This window comes from Bubalus bubalis, chromosome 6, assembly GCF_019923935.1.
Source record: "Bubalus bubalis isolate 160015118507 breed Murrah chromosome 6, NDDB_SH_1, whole genome shotgun sequence".
NCBI classification, from domain to species: domain Eukaryota; kingdom Metazoa; phylum Chordata; class Mammalia; order Artiodactyla; family Bovidae; genus Bubalus; species Bubalus bubalis.
Genome location: NC_059162.1, coordinates 83,275,165 through 83,288,010, shown reverse-complemented (window position 1 = coordinate 83,288,010; position 12,846 = coordinate 83,275,165). Strand labels below are relative to the sequence as shown.

The following is a 12,846-nucleotide window of genomic DNA, read 5'->3' as shown; positions in this document are numbered from 1 at the left end:
TGCCTTTTTCTATCTACAACTAACTTCTTGATAATCATTTAGCAAACATTTATTGAAGGCTTACATTGGGCTCAGCACCAGGATATAGAGAGGAGTTGGTAACAGTTCCCATCTGGAAGGGTTCCACTGAGGGTAGGAGGTGGTACAGGACCTAGGTCTATGAACAAGCCATCACGATACCGTAATTTCAATAATACTAAGGTGTAGTAGTGACCACCAGACAGGTTGATCCACTTAACCAGGCAAGAGAGTCAGGGAAAGTTTGAAAGAAGAGATGACTCTTGGCTGGCTCTAGTAGAATTTCATGAAACAAAGGAGGGAGCTTAAAGAGGGTACAGCCTTCAAACATTTTGTACCGTTGGTACTTTCCAAATATAGATATATAGAATAACTGTAAAAATATATAGGAAACTTATTACTGTATGTTTCTGGTTAGGGAAATTGAGTGAAGTACAGATGCTGGAGAGAAACTTCTCAGTGTATGTTATTTTGGGTCTAATACATGTATGAATTTTCTTTATATTTTAAAATAAATAAATACTATTCTTTTAGGAATGGAGACATTAGGACAGTGGTTCCTTAAACAATGTGGTGAATCCCCTAACCAGCTCTTTCTGGCTGTCTGTTTTTTTAATGTTATCCCTAATTGTGGAATAAAGGCTTTTTTTTTTTTTTTTTTTCAAGTTAGACATGTCTCAGATACAGGCTGGTGAGAGAGAAGTTTTTATGCAGAAGATTTTCCTGTGTCTCTGAAATCTTGCCCTTCTGTTTGGGGGAAACCCATTATTTAAGAGGCTCTCCAACTCACTGTTTCAAATTCTCTGGCTCTAGAGTTGGCAAGTCAAATGAGTAATTTAGAGTATCCACGGGAAACTATTGGTCTTATCTCAGGCAGTAAGTAAACAGGCCATCTTACTTAAATTTCTATTGTCCCAATGAAAGTCACACAACTACCAAGAGGAAATTAGTTTATATATATACATATATATGTGTATATATATATATATGTATATCAATCTTGGTTATCTATAAATGATTCTCAAGTCTGCCATTGGTTAGGAGAAATTAATCTGTTGTCTTGGATTGAACCCTTTTTATTTTAAACATTGATTTATCACTTGTATATAATGTGATACATTGTATATAATGTGATACATTATATAGAAATAGTAATTTCTACTCCAATAGAAAAAATTGTTCAGTGAATAATACGGGTCCACAGAAAGAGGACTAAAAAGATGCAGGAAGGAAGGAGACAAGTATTTCAACAGAATTGATGCCATTCGGAAAATCCCAAGTTCGTTTTTAGACAAATACAAAGTAAGATATTTAAAGCAGATGAGAAGCTTGCAGTAGTGGTAGGAACACAGGTTTGGGTGTTAAATAGTCATCCCAAATTGCAGTTTCACCTTTCCTCCTTAGAGGCTGCCAAGACCTGGTCAGGTCTGACCCTTCTGAGCCTTCTTTTCCCTAACTGTACATGAGACTAATAATGCTGAACTTGCTTAGTTGTTATGAGGACTAAATGGCACAAGTGGAAAGTGTGTGGCCTCTTTGGCACAGATGTTACGTAAGTGAGATGTTACCACTTCCTTACTGTGTGCTGGCATTCTACATGAAGCTTTATGTATAGGTAATATTGCTTAAACCATATAAAATGAGAAAGCTGAGAGGTTAACAGTTTTCCTATGGGCCAGAAGTAGCAGGACCAGGATTTGGACTAAGTTTGACTCCAGAGGCCTAGCTCATAATCATTTGTCTCTACAGCTTCTTTCAGCAAAAGCCAGCAACCCACCGACAGGGAAATGATTAATAGGTTGTGTAGGTGGTAGGGAGGTCTAAGAGGGAGGGGATATATGCATACATATAGTGATTCACTTCTCTGTACAATGTAAACTAACACAACAGTAAAAAGCATTTATACTCCAATTATATATATATATATGAAGAACACAGACAGCTTAATAACAAAAAATAAACAACCGATACAATGTAAAAGAAGTCATTGGTACTGGTAGATAGACTCCCTGAGCCAGTGATGCTGTCTGCTGAATCAGGAAGCAGACAGTGAATCAGACAGACAAAACAATGGCAGGTATCAGGTGACCTAGTCCAGGTGAGGAACAAATTACTTCTGGGAAGGGACTGACGCATACCTGAGCATGATGTGAATCTGCCGTTCTGGACAACCTGCCACTGGATTCATGTCCTGCACAACCAAAATCTTCACTGCAGCAAGTTCAGGAGTAACAAGTTGTCAGCTTCCTCTTGGTAAATACATAAAATGTGCAGAGCCAATTCTCTGACAAAAGCTCATGCGTTCAATTTTCTTCAGTTATTGCTGCTCCCAGATTTTTTTTTTTCCTCAACATATTCTAAATAAATTAGGTCTGAAGAATGTCACTTACCAGCCATAATCACAACATCGTGGGTAAGTGTTTAGATGAATACATAAGTTAAACATAACATTGATGTCCAAAGTCCTTTAGTATAGCTGACATGGAACGTTATTTAAATACGCAAAGATAGGAAGTGAGGGGAGGTGTGCAGCTGGTGGGGGAGAAGGCACTCAGAACTGTGCCAACGAACAGTTTTGCTTGAATAGCTGAAGAGCATTAAAATTAGGAGAATACAATGAGCAGATAAGAATCATGTGTATAATCAACTCCAGATTTTCATTTAACATAATAAAGGTCAATCCTTCATCAATGACCCACTATTCATCTAATCATACTTTTTTTTAAAGCAATAAGTAAAATTTTAATATAGCCTTGTCAAATAGATGCCTAAAATATCCCAAACCAATATCTATTTTACTATTCTGTTCTGTGCTATGAACTGTATAAGTTTTGAAAAAGAAATCCTTTTTTTTTTTTTTTTCCAATTCACTAGCCCACATTTGTAATTGAGCTGGTAATCTCTACCTCTCACCTCTATCACCCCCATTTAAAACAACTATTGAGAACCACAGCTTCATAGAGCACTTTGGGTACACAAGGGCACATGGTAAGAAATGTGACCTTTTTCTGTCATCAGGTCAGACTGTCTCACATTTTCTTGTGTTATCACTGATGAATTTAAAACCTCAGCAGTAGTCAAGTTCATAGAAAGAAAGAGAGCTTTCAATCCAGAAAGACTCATGGACCAAAAACAGATCATTGAAAGTAATTTTAGCACTTATTTGAGCCTATTAACAGTATATTTGTTTTATGTATGACAATTCATTGAGTACCCAGAAAGTATCTCAGAGTTTTGGATTCAGGCTCCAGTGGGTCTTTTTCTTCTTTTTGAGTATGAACAAAGAGAAATTTCCCATTTGGCTTTTGTAATGTTCCAAGATCAAAGGAGTTTATACTGAAAATTCAGCTCTATAAAAGCCATGTGTAGCATGAATTCAGTCTGATTCTCCCAAATCCAGTGAAAATGGGGTGTTTGGCCATCAAGCTTTGAAAACCAGCATTACGCAGGGTATAACTAGGGCCCTGCATTGGTTTCTACCTTCCTGGAAATGGTCCCTTAGTGTTATCTTGGCAGTGTTGTTGGGATGGCCTGAAGCCACTGACCTAGCAAATTTTCTCAAAATTGTTCCCCTGAAACAGTGCAGAGGAACAAACTCTTGGCGGTATAAATGCTCCCTGGGTCTGGAAATTTCATAAGTCAGAGTTAAAACAAAGATTGGTCTAAAATCTTTTGCTGATGCAGAGTCTGAAATATAAATTGTCTGGAGCAAGGAATCTTTCCTGGCTCTTTGGTGCTGCCTCTCTAACTGTTATAATAATAAAAAATGTTTTCAGAACTGTGCAGTGATAAAATGAAAGCCTTTAATATTGGAAAGATATTTGGAATCTAGATTGGTCATCTGGTTCAAGTCCTCTGGTTTTCTTTTACTGTTTCTGCAGCATTTGTATAGGAAACTCATTTTTGTTTTATTATTTTTTTTGAAAATCAAGTTTCATTCTTATTCAGTCACTAAGTCACGTCGGACTCTTTGCCACCCCATGGACTGCAGCACACAAGGCTTCCCTGTCCACCATCTCCCGGAGCTTGCTCAGACTCATGTCCATTGAGTCAGTGATGCCGTCTAACCATCTTATCCTTTGTCGTCCACTTCTCCTCCTGCCTCGATCTCTTCCAGCCTCAGGATCTTTTCCAGTGAGCTGGCTCTTTGTGTCAGGTGGCTGAAGTATTGGAGTGTCAGCTTCAGCATCAGTCCTTCCAATGAATACTCAGGCTTGATCTCCTTTAGGATTGACTGGTTTGATCTCTTTGCCGTCCATTTGGAGGTTTTTCCTATCTTACATATTTTGTAAGAAATATTTCATTCATTTACTTCAAGTCAATTTAATTCTAATTCTGAGTCTCTATACTTCTGGACTGAAGCAGTATCATTGTCAATCCTTTTGGAGGCCCATTAGCTGTCAGGATTCTGGTTCTGTCACAGAGCTCCCTGACACTGGGGACCCTTGGTCATTGTCATCAGTTCACCCTGGTAATCACCAAGCCATGCTTGCCCTAGCCTGATGATCTCTTCAGAAGTCCTGCCACTTCCAGGCCCTGATGCTTGGGACTCAGGACTTCTTTCAAGGTGGGTCCGTTACACCTAGAGTCCCTGCCCTTGACCATTGTGTGCAGCTTCTTGCAACTTGTGTGTGGGTGGGTGTGGCAGGGAATGGGGGGACAGTGGGCAGTGCAGGGCTCAATTCCTCAGTTCTCAGGGGACACACAGATCTCCATTTCTAGTCTCCATTCAAAAGCGTTTTTCTGCATTTCTCTAATAATTAATGATGTTTAGCATCTTTTCGTGGAGAAGGCAATGGCACCCCACTCCAGTACTCTTGCCTGGAAAATCCCATGGATGGAGGAGCCTGGTAGGCTGCAGTCCATGGGGTCATGAAGAGTCGGACTACGACTGAGCGGCTTCACTTTCACTTTTCACTTTCACGCATTGGAGAAGGAAATGGCAACCTACTCCAGTATTCTTGCCTGGAGAATCCCAGGGACGGGGGAGCCTGGTGGGCTGCCGTCTATGGGGTCACATAGAGTCGGACACGACTGAAGCGACTTAGCAGCAGCAGCAGCAGCAGCAGCAGCAGCATCTTTTCATGTGCCTCTTGGTCATCTATATGTCTTCTTTGGAGAAATGTCTCTTTAGGTCTTCTGCTCATTTCTTGATTGGATTGTTTGGGGGGTTTTTTGTCATTGAGCTGCATGAGCTGTTAGTAGATTTTGGAGATGAATCCCTTCTCAGTTGCTTCATTTGCAAATATTTATGTGGAATCTAGAAAAATAATACAGTTCAGTTCAGTTGCTCAGTCATGTTCAACTCTTTGTGACCCCATGAACCGCTGTGACCCCATGAACCGCAGCACGCCAGTCCTCACTGTCCATCACCAACTCCTGAAGTCCACCCAGACCCATGTCCATTGAGTCGGTGAAGCCATCCAACCATCTCATCCTCTGTCGTCCCCTTCTCCTGCCCTCAATCTTTCCCAGCATCAGGGTCTTTTCCAATGAGTCCACTCTTTGCATCAGGTGGCCGAAGTATTGGAGTTTCAGTTTCAGCATCAGTCCTTCCAATGAACACACAGGACTGATTTCCTTTAGGATGGACTGGTTAGGTCTCCTTGCAGTCCAAGGGACTCTCAAGAGTCTTCAACACTACAGTTCAAAAGCGCATCAATTCCTTGGTGCTCAGTTTTCTTTATAGTCCAACTCTCACATCCATACATGACCACTGGAAAAACCATAGCTTTGACTAGATGGACCTTTGTTGACAAAGTAATGTGTCTGCTTTTTAATATGCTATCTAGGTTGGTATAACTTTCCTTCCAAGGAGTAAGCGTCTTTTCATTTCATGGCTGCAGTCACCATCTACAGTGATTTTGGAGCCCCCAAAAATAAAGTCAGCCACTGTTTCCACTGTTTCCCCATCTATTTGCCATGAAGTGATGGGACCAGATGCTATGATCTTAGTTTTCTGAAAGTTGAGCTTTAAGCCAACTTTTTTACTCTCCTGTTTCACTTTCATCAAGAGGCTTTTTAGTACCTCTTCACTTTCTGCCATAAGGGTGGTGTCATCTGCATATCTGAGGTTATTGATATGTCTCCTGGCAATCTTGATTCCAGCTTGTGCTTCTTCCAGCCCAGCATTTCTCATGATGTACTCTGCATGTAAGTTAATAAGCAGGGTGACAATATACAGCCTTGACGTACTCCTTTTCCTATTTGGAACCAGTTTGTTGTTCCATGTCCAGTTCTAACTGTTGCTTGCTGACCTGCATACAGGTTTCTCAAGAGGCAGGTCAGGTGGTCTGGTTGCCCATCTCTCTCACATGAACCTCTTTATATGGCAGGAATAGAGATGTAGACATAGAGAATGGACATGTGGGCATGGGGGTGGGAGGAGGGGTGGGGTGACTTGGGAGAGCGGCGCTGGCTGTATACACTAGCATATGTCAAACAGATGGCTGGTGGGCACCTGCTGCATAGTGCAGGGGGCTCAGCTTCATGCTCTGTGGTGACCTAGATGGGTGGGATGGCGGGGAGGGAGACCCACGAGGGAGGGGATATGTGTATACACACAGCTGATTTACTTCGCTGAACAGCAGAAATTGTAAAGCATTGTACAATTGTACAAAAACAACTGTACCCCCAACAAAAACAAAGGCACCCAGAGAAGCACACACAAGAAAGTGCTTTCCTTCTCGCAGCGGTCTGCCGGCACACCTAGCACCTGATTGCCATCGCCTTTTCAGTGACTTTCGTTTCAGTTTTATAAGCAGTGGAAAGAACCAGGTGACTTCTGGTGTATTCAGTTTTCAGAAGCTGAAACACCACAAAAATCCCTGAGGCAAGGAATTTCAAAGCTTGACTTCTTGATCAATATGAGGGGGGAAAGGGAGGAAAATTGTATGAACATAGCAGTTGAATATTTTTTTAAATAGTCTTATCAAAACATGTAAATAATTGGGTGCTCAGTCAGCTCAGTCATGTCTGACTCTTTGTGATACCTATGGACTCTAGCCCACCAGGCTCCTCTGTCCATGGGATTTTCCAGCCTAGAATATGATATATAGGTACAAATTCATATGGAAGGATCCTTAGGAAACTGAGTTAGTTGATGGTGGTTGTTTCTGGGGAGCTGGACTGAGGGCCGGGTGCAGAAGGCAGTCCCTTTCTAGTTCACCACACCCTGTAGTTTTGCTTGAGTCCTTTATATTGATACTTTGTATATGTTATTTTTATGATGATAAAAAATTTAAGGTTATTAATTCAAAGAAAAAGATTTTTTCATTCATTAACCATGAGACACTTTCCTCAACCAAGCCTTACCTATCTTAATGAAGTGTCCTGATTCTGTGGCTCAGAATCCTGAGTTCAGGAGTTAATTTGCCCAAGATTAGACGATGCCCAAGAGTCAGGATTTGAGCCTACATCTATTTTACACATAGATCTGTGAATGCCCTTTCCCCCACCCCAGGCTCTGTCCTCCAGGGCTAGTTCATTCCACTTTCTTGTCTTTAACTGCCCAAGTAATGAGGCCTGACAGACCACCTTCATCAGGCCACACATTTATGTCAAATCCTTGAAAACCAATAAATACCTGAAACCATGTTTCAAAATATACCATAAAATGTAAATAAGAATGACACATAGTCCACGTCAAATTTATACACAGCAGCAGCAGTACGGAGTTAACAGTAAAGCACAAGGGGGAAGTTTAACTTGAAATGTTAGGCAAAACCAGTCCTAAAAGAATGAAATAATAAACTTAGGAAAAATTAATTATACCTCTGAATATATCATAAATGTGTCTTTTGTTTAAGTCAAATAAAAATGGCTTTATTAACAAATAGCCAATTATGAGTTGCTGCCTATAGTTTCATTGTTGGCTTAAGGAAACATTTCTGGTTGTTAAAAATTAATAAGCATTTGGTTTTTTATAGGATGCTATAGTTATACATGAAGTCTATGAAGAAGGGGCAGCAGCCCGAGATGGAAGACTTTGGGCTGGTGACCAGATATTAGAGGTATGTGATTATGCATTCTGGTTTATACCAGCAAGTATGGCTCCTAATTTAGTGGCCTTGATCCGCAGTCACTGTGCCGATTCACGGTCTTCTACTCAATTATGTTGTTGTAGTCACCAAGTTGTGTCCGACTCTTTTGTGACCCCATGGACTGTAGCCCATCAGGTTCCTCTGTCCATGGAATTTTCCAGGGAAGAATACTGAAGCAGGTTGCCATTTCCTTCTCCAGAGGATCTTCCTGACTCAGAGATTGAACCCATGTCTCCTGTACTGACAGGCAGATTCTTTACCACTGAGACACCTAGGAAGCCCCTACTCAATTATATCCTCACTTATTTCTTTCTCAGTGTGACAAAACATGTACTTTATTCTTTTTTCTTTTTTGATGTATATCAAATAACTGTCAGTAGAATCATGACAGATTATCAATCTAAATCTGTCTGTGAAAACTTTTTTTTTAATTAAAGGGGAAAGTACAACTAAACATTCTATAATCAGATGAAACTAGAACTTCACAATTTGATTTTTTTTTTTTTGCTTCCCTACTATACCTTACTAAATTCCCTTCTAAAAGCACATGCATATAGATGTACACATAAACATGCACATCTAGTATTTTAAAAAACTTTATTGCAGCTTTAAGTATTAATATTATTTTCTTATTCCTAGTAAGTATTGGCATCAAATGGAGGTCCCTGCCCTGGCACCTTTGTTTCCTAGTTGATGAAAATGTAGAATCCTCTCCCTTTAGGTGGTATATGGTACTTATTAAAAATTGAAATGCTTAACTTGCCTCTTTTTAAAGGACTCTCATTTAGCAAAGGTGTTAAAGCCTTTTAAAAAGAGCTGAGGCTGGCAACATCTAAACTAGGGGATGGATGAATGGAAAGTTAATGCCAGGCATTCTGGTAGGTGAAACTAAAGAGCTTTTTCAATGGTATGAAACTTTTAGGCAACATTTCTTTCTTTCATTGGATGAATTTAATTGAATAGTTAACATTTTATGGTGGATATGTGCAGTTTTGCTTTGCAACCTTAATATAGCACATTATGAATGACATCATAGAATTTTATTTTTCCCTTTGGTGGTTCAAGTCTGCCTCCCAAGATGAAACCAGAGATATAATTAAGGGCAGAAAACATAGGCAAGAAGGAGTTAAAAGAGAGACCAGGCTGACTGCATATTAAATTCAGGGCAAGTTATAGGGTTTCTCTGCAGGCCTTTACTGCGCTTCATCATTGGATTAGGACATATTCCCAGTGCATTCATTAAGGTGCAAGTGTATGAGGTTAGAAAAATACACGTAGCCTCTTTGGGAATTGGCGTGACTGCCTTAGCATACAGCACTGTTTTTTGGTGGTCAGGAGTTTTGAGAATTTTTTTCCCCCTCTGTAGATTTTCTAAATAACCGGTACTGTCATAATTGGCTTTATAGAGGAATAGATTGAATAATCAAAAAAGTACAGATACATACAGGCCTTGATACTTAACATGATTTGTAAGCCCACAAATTTTTCTGTAATAGTCACGTGGAGTTAAATCTAATATGTGCATTGCTTTATTGTGGCAGTGGTTGCACAGGTATAAATTCACAGTATAAACTGTATATTTTAAATATGTATAGTTTATCTTATAACAGTTATACCTCAATAAAAGAAAAATTTTTTAATTTATCTACTCGTTTTGAATAGACCCTCAGCTGTAGCCATTCTCTTTCATAAAATATATTCATGTACACGTGAACACTCAGGACAGAGTAGCATGAAGAAAGCAAATGTGTCTTAAGTGCAAGGAGAATTTGAAAGGTCAACTAAACCATTTCCTGGCATCTGGCCGAATTATATTACCCAGTGTGGATGGATGGTCTACACTTCTCATTAAAGATAGCCAGACAGGCTCTTCTCTTACACCAGGCAGGATCTTGTCCACAAAAGCATATTGTGTGTTTAGCTAAGAAATGTACCTCTCAGTTTGGTCAGGGAACACGTTTCCTTCCTAAGTAGCCGTAGACTCCACATTTGAACTTGTTCTGATTGTGGTTGCTGTATATGGATGCATAATGAGGCCTAATCAGCCTGGGGTCTGCAGGTTGCCTCAAGAAGAAGGCAGGCAAACTTTGGTACTACATTTCCAAACAATGGCCTTTCTGCTCTTGAGAGTTCTCTGCATGGTGCAGCCTGGCCTTCATGAAAAGTGAAAGTGAAGGTGAAAGTTGCTCAGTCGTGTCCGACTCTTTGCAACAGCATGGACTATGCAGTCCATGGAATTCTCCAGGCCAGAATACTGGAGTGGGTAACCTTTCCCTTTTCCAGGGAATCTTCCCAACCCAAGGATCAAACCCAGGTCTCCCGCATTGCGGGCAATTTATACCAGCTGAGCCATAAGGGAAGCCCAAGAATACTGGAGTGGGTCGCCTATCCCTTCTCCAGCAGATCTTCCCAACCTAGGAATCGAACCAGGGTCTACTGCATTGCAGGTGGATTCTTTACCAACTGGTAGCTCAACCCCTGATAGTTCAGTTGGCCTTCCATGGTTTTATACTATTGTTTTATGTTAAATTAGGACAAGCCAGATTTTGCTTACAAATATATAGTGAAATAATAGCCTGGCAAGATTTATGATTCTATGATTAACATGGGCTGTTTTCTTTCTGGTTCTTTTTTTAAGGGTCAGTCCCTCCTCTTACCCTTCCTCTATTCCCATTAACCTCTTCTATTTTTGTGCAAGTGGGGGAAGAAAGAATAGAGAGCTAATACCTGGTTTTCCCTGTGGAATAAAATAATGAGGGGCTAGTTGCCCTAGGTTGGTTATTCTTTCCTTCCAAAACAGCAACTCACCCATTTCCCCACATGCCTTTCCTCTCTCAGGGACATGATAGACCCCCATTGACAACTGGGGCTTCCTATGATCCTTCTCAAACAAGAAGCCCTGCTGTTACCACTCCTCATCCTTTACAATCAATATTCTAATGCATCTGGGGCTTATGTAAGGCACTTAATACATCACTGCACCATATTCTAACCACTCAGCAATGTTTCTCTTACAATTATTGGTGCATTTAGTGGTGTCTCTTGGCTCAGTGGTAAAGAATTTGCCAGCCAATGCAGGAGACATGAGTTTGATTCCTGGATCAGGAAGATCTCCTGGAGAAGGAAATAGCAACCCACTCTAGTATTCATGGCATTCCACTCCAGCATTCTTGCCTGGGAAATCCCAAGGATTGAGGAGCCTGGCGGGGTACAGTCCATGACATCACAAAGAGTCAGACAGGACTGAGCAACTAAACCACAACTTGATTCACAGATGAGAAAATGAAAACTTTGAACTTGCAACAGATCACTTTGATTTGAACAGACATCTTGATGCTGGTATTTAGACTGAATTGCTTTTGTAATATTAGAGTTTAATGACAGTGCTTTTAATTAAAACATAATTGTTAAGGCCTTTCAAAGGGTATTTTAGAGGCTTAGAGAATTCACCTTCAATCCATGGAGGTAACTATATTTCAGTTGAGTAGCAGAAGTGGTCTTGTGTGCCATCTATTGGAATATAGGAAAATAATCAGCTCAGACCACATTTTCTGGAGACATTGTTTTCCCCTTTGTCTGTGGGTTTACCTCGTAAACAAAAGAAGTGCAATCATGGCCCTCAAGTAATAGCGAATGCTGTCACTGAGCACCAGCCCTGACTGTAGTTACTTCAGTTCCTTGTAAAAATATGTTTCTATTTTCTGTCAACCACGTGTCAGGTCCTGTGCCAAACGTACTACAGGGTTTATTTCATTTAATCCTCACAACAAAGTACATAGATACTATAATGATTGTTGTTATTATTATCTCTAATTCATGGAAGGCAGACTTGAAACTCGTCTTGAGTTATCTCTTTAAGGTTTCACATAGTAAGTTGAAATCGGCACTCAAAGCGAATTCTATCTATATCTAAAACTTATGCTTAAATATTGTTATTCTGGGTGTTGTTAATCTAAGTGATTCACAAACCCACCAGGATATATCAGAAAAGAAAAAGCAGCTTGAAAATTAGGCTTTTAAATATTTTCTTGACTCACAGCATCAACTTTAAATAATCATTCAAAAATCACTTTCTCCAGGAAGGGCTCATTCCTCTTTTCTCCCATATATGTAATCACTCTTTAAGCACAAGTAGTGAGTCTTTGAAGTGTTAGAAGTGGAAAAGCCTTAGCCCAGCCCCTCATTGTATAGGTGAAGGAATGGCGGTCCAGAGATAGATGGACATGCCCAAGCCACACAGACTGAGACCACCATCTTGAGAGAAACTGGCCCATGGCCTGGGCCTATCCTTCCCTTGGTTTGGCTCTTTTCGTAACTATGACCTTGAAGAAGGGACCTACGACTCCCTTCTTCTGAGTCTGGGTTACTGTGTCCATCAATTTGGCCCATGTGTCAAATTGACTTAGCAACATCCATACTAGACTTTCTCTGACTGGGGAAAGTCTAAGAGTGAGATGAGGCAGCACGGTATGGAGACTGTGGCTGGAAAGATAGTCTGGGTTCATATTATGGCCCCTCCACGTGCTAGCTGTGTAACCTTGCTCAAGTCACTTAACCTCTGCATGCCTCAGTTTCCTCATCTGTAAAATGGAAATAGTATCAGAGAGTTTGTGTAAATGCTCATAAAGGGCTAATTTAATTTCAATCTCTGGATCAGAAAGACCTCCTGGGAAAGGAAATGGCAACCTACTCCAGTATTCTTGCCTGGGAGATCCCATGGACAGAAGAGCCTGGTGTTCTGTTAAACCCCGTGAACAGGACAGTCCATGGGGTCGCTAAAGAGTTG

At 40.5% G+C, this 12,846-nt stretch overlaps 1 protein-coding gene across 4 annotated transcripts in view; it reads left to right on the top strand.

The window, feature by feature from the left end:
• Positions 1 to 12,846, top strand: part of PATJ (PATJ crumbs cell polarity complex component) — a 382,417-nt gene that overhangs the window by 318,955 nt on the left and 50,616 nt on the right. For all 4 annotated transcript variants that reach the window (XM_025288586.3, XM_025288590.3, XM_025288587.3 and 1 more), the window contains exon 35: positions 7,947 to 8,030. In XM_025288586.3, coding sequence (XP_025144371.3) covers positions 7,947 to 8,030 — 84 coding nt within the window. The remainder of the gene's footprint in view (positions 1 to 7,946; positions 8,031 to 12,846) is intronic.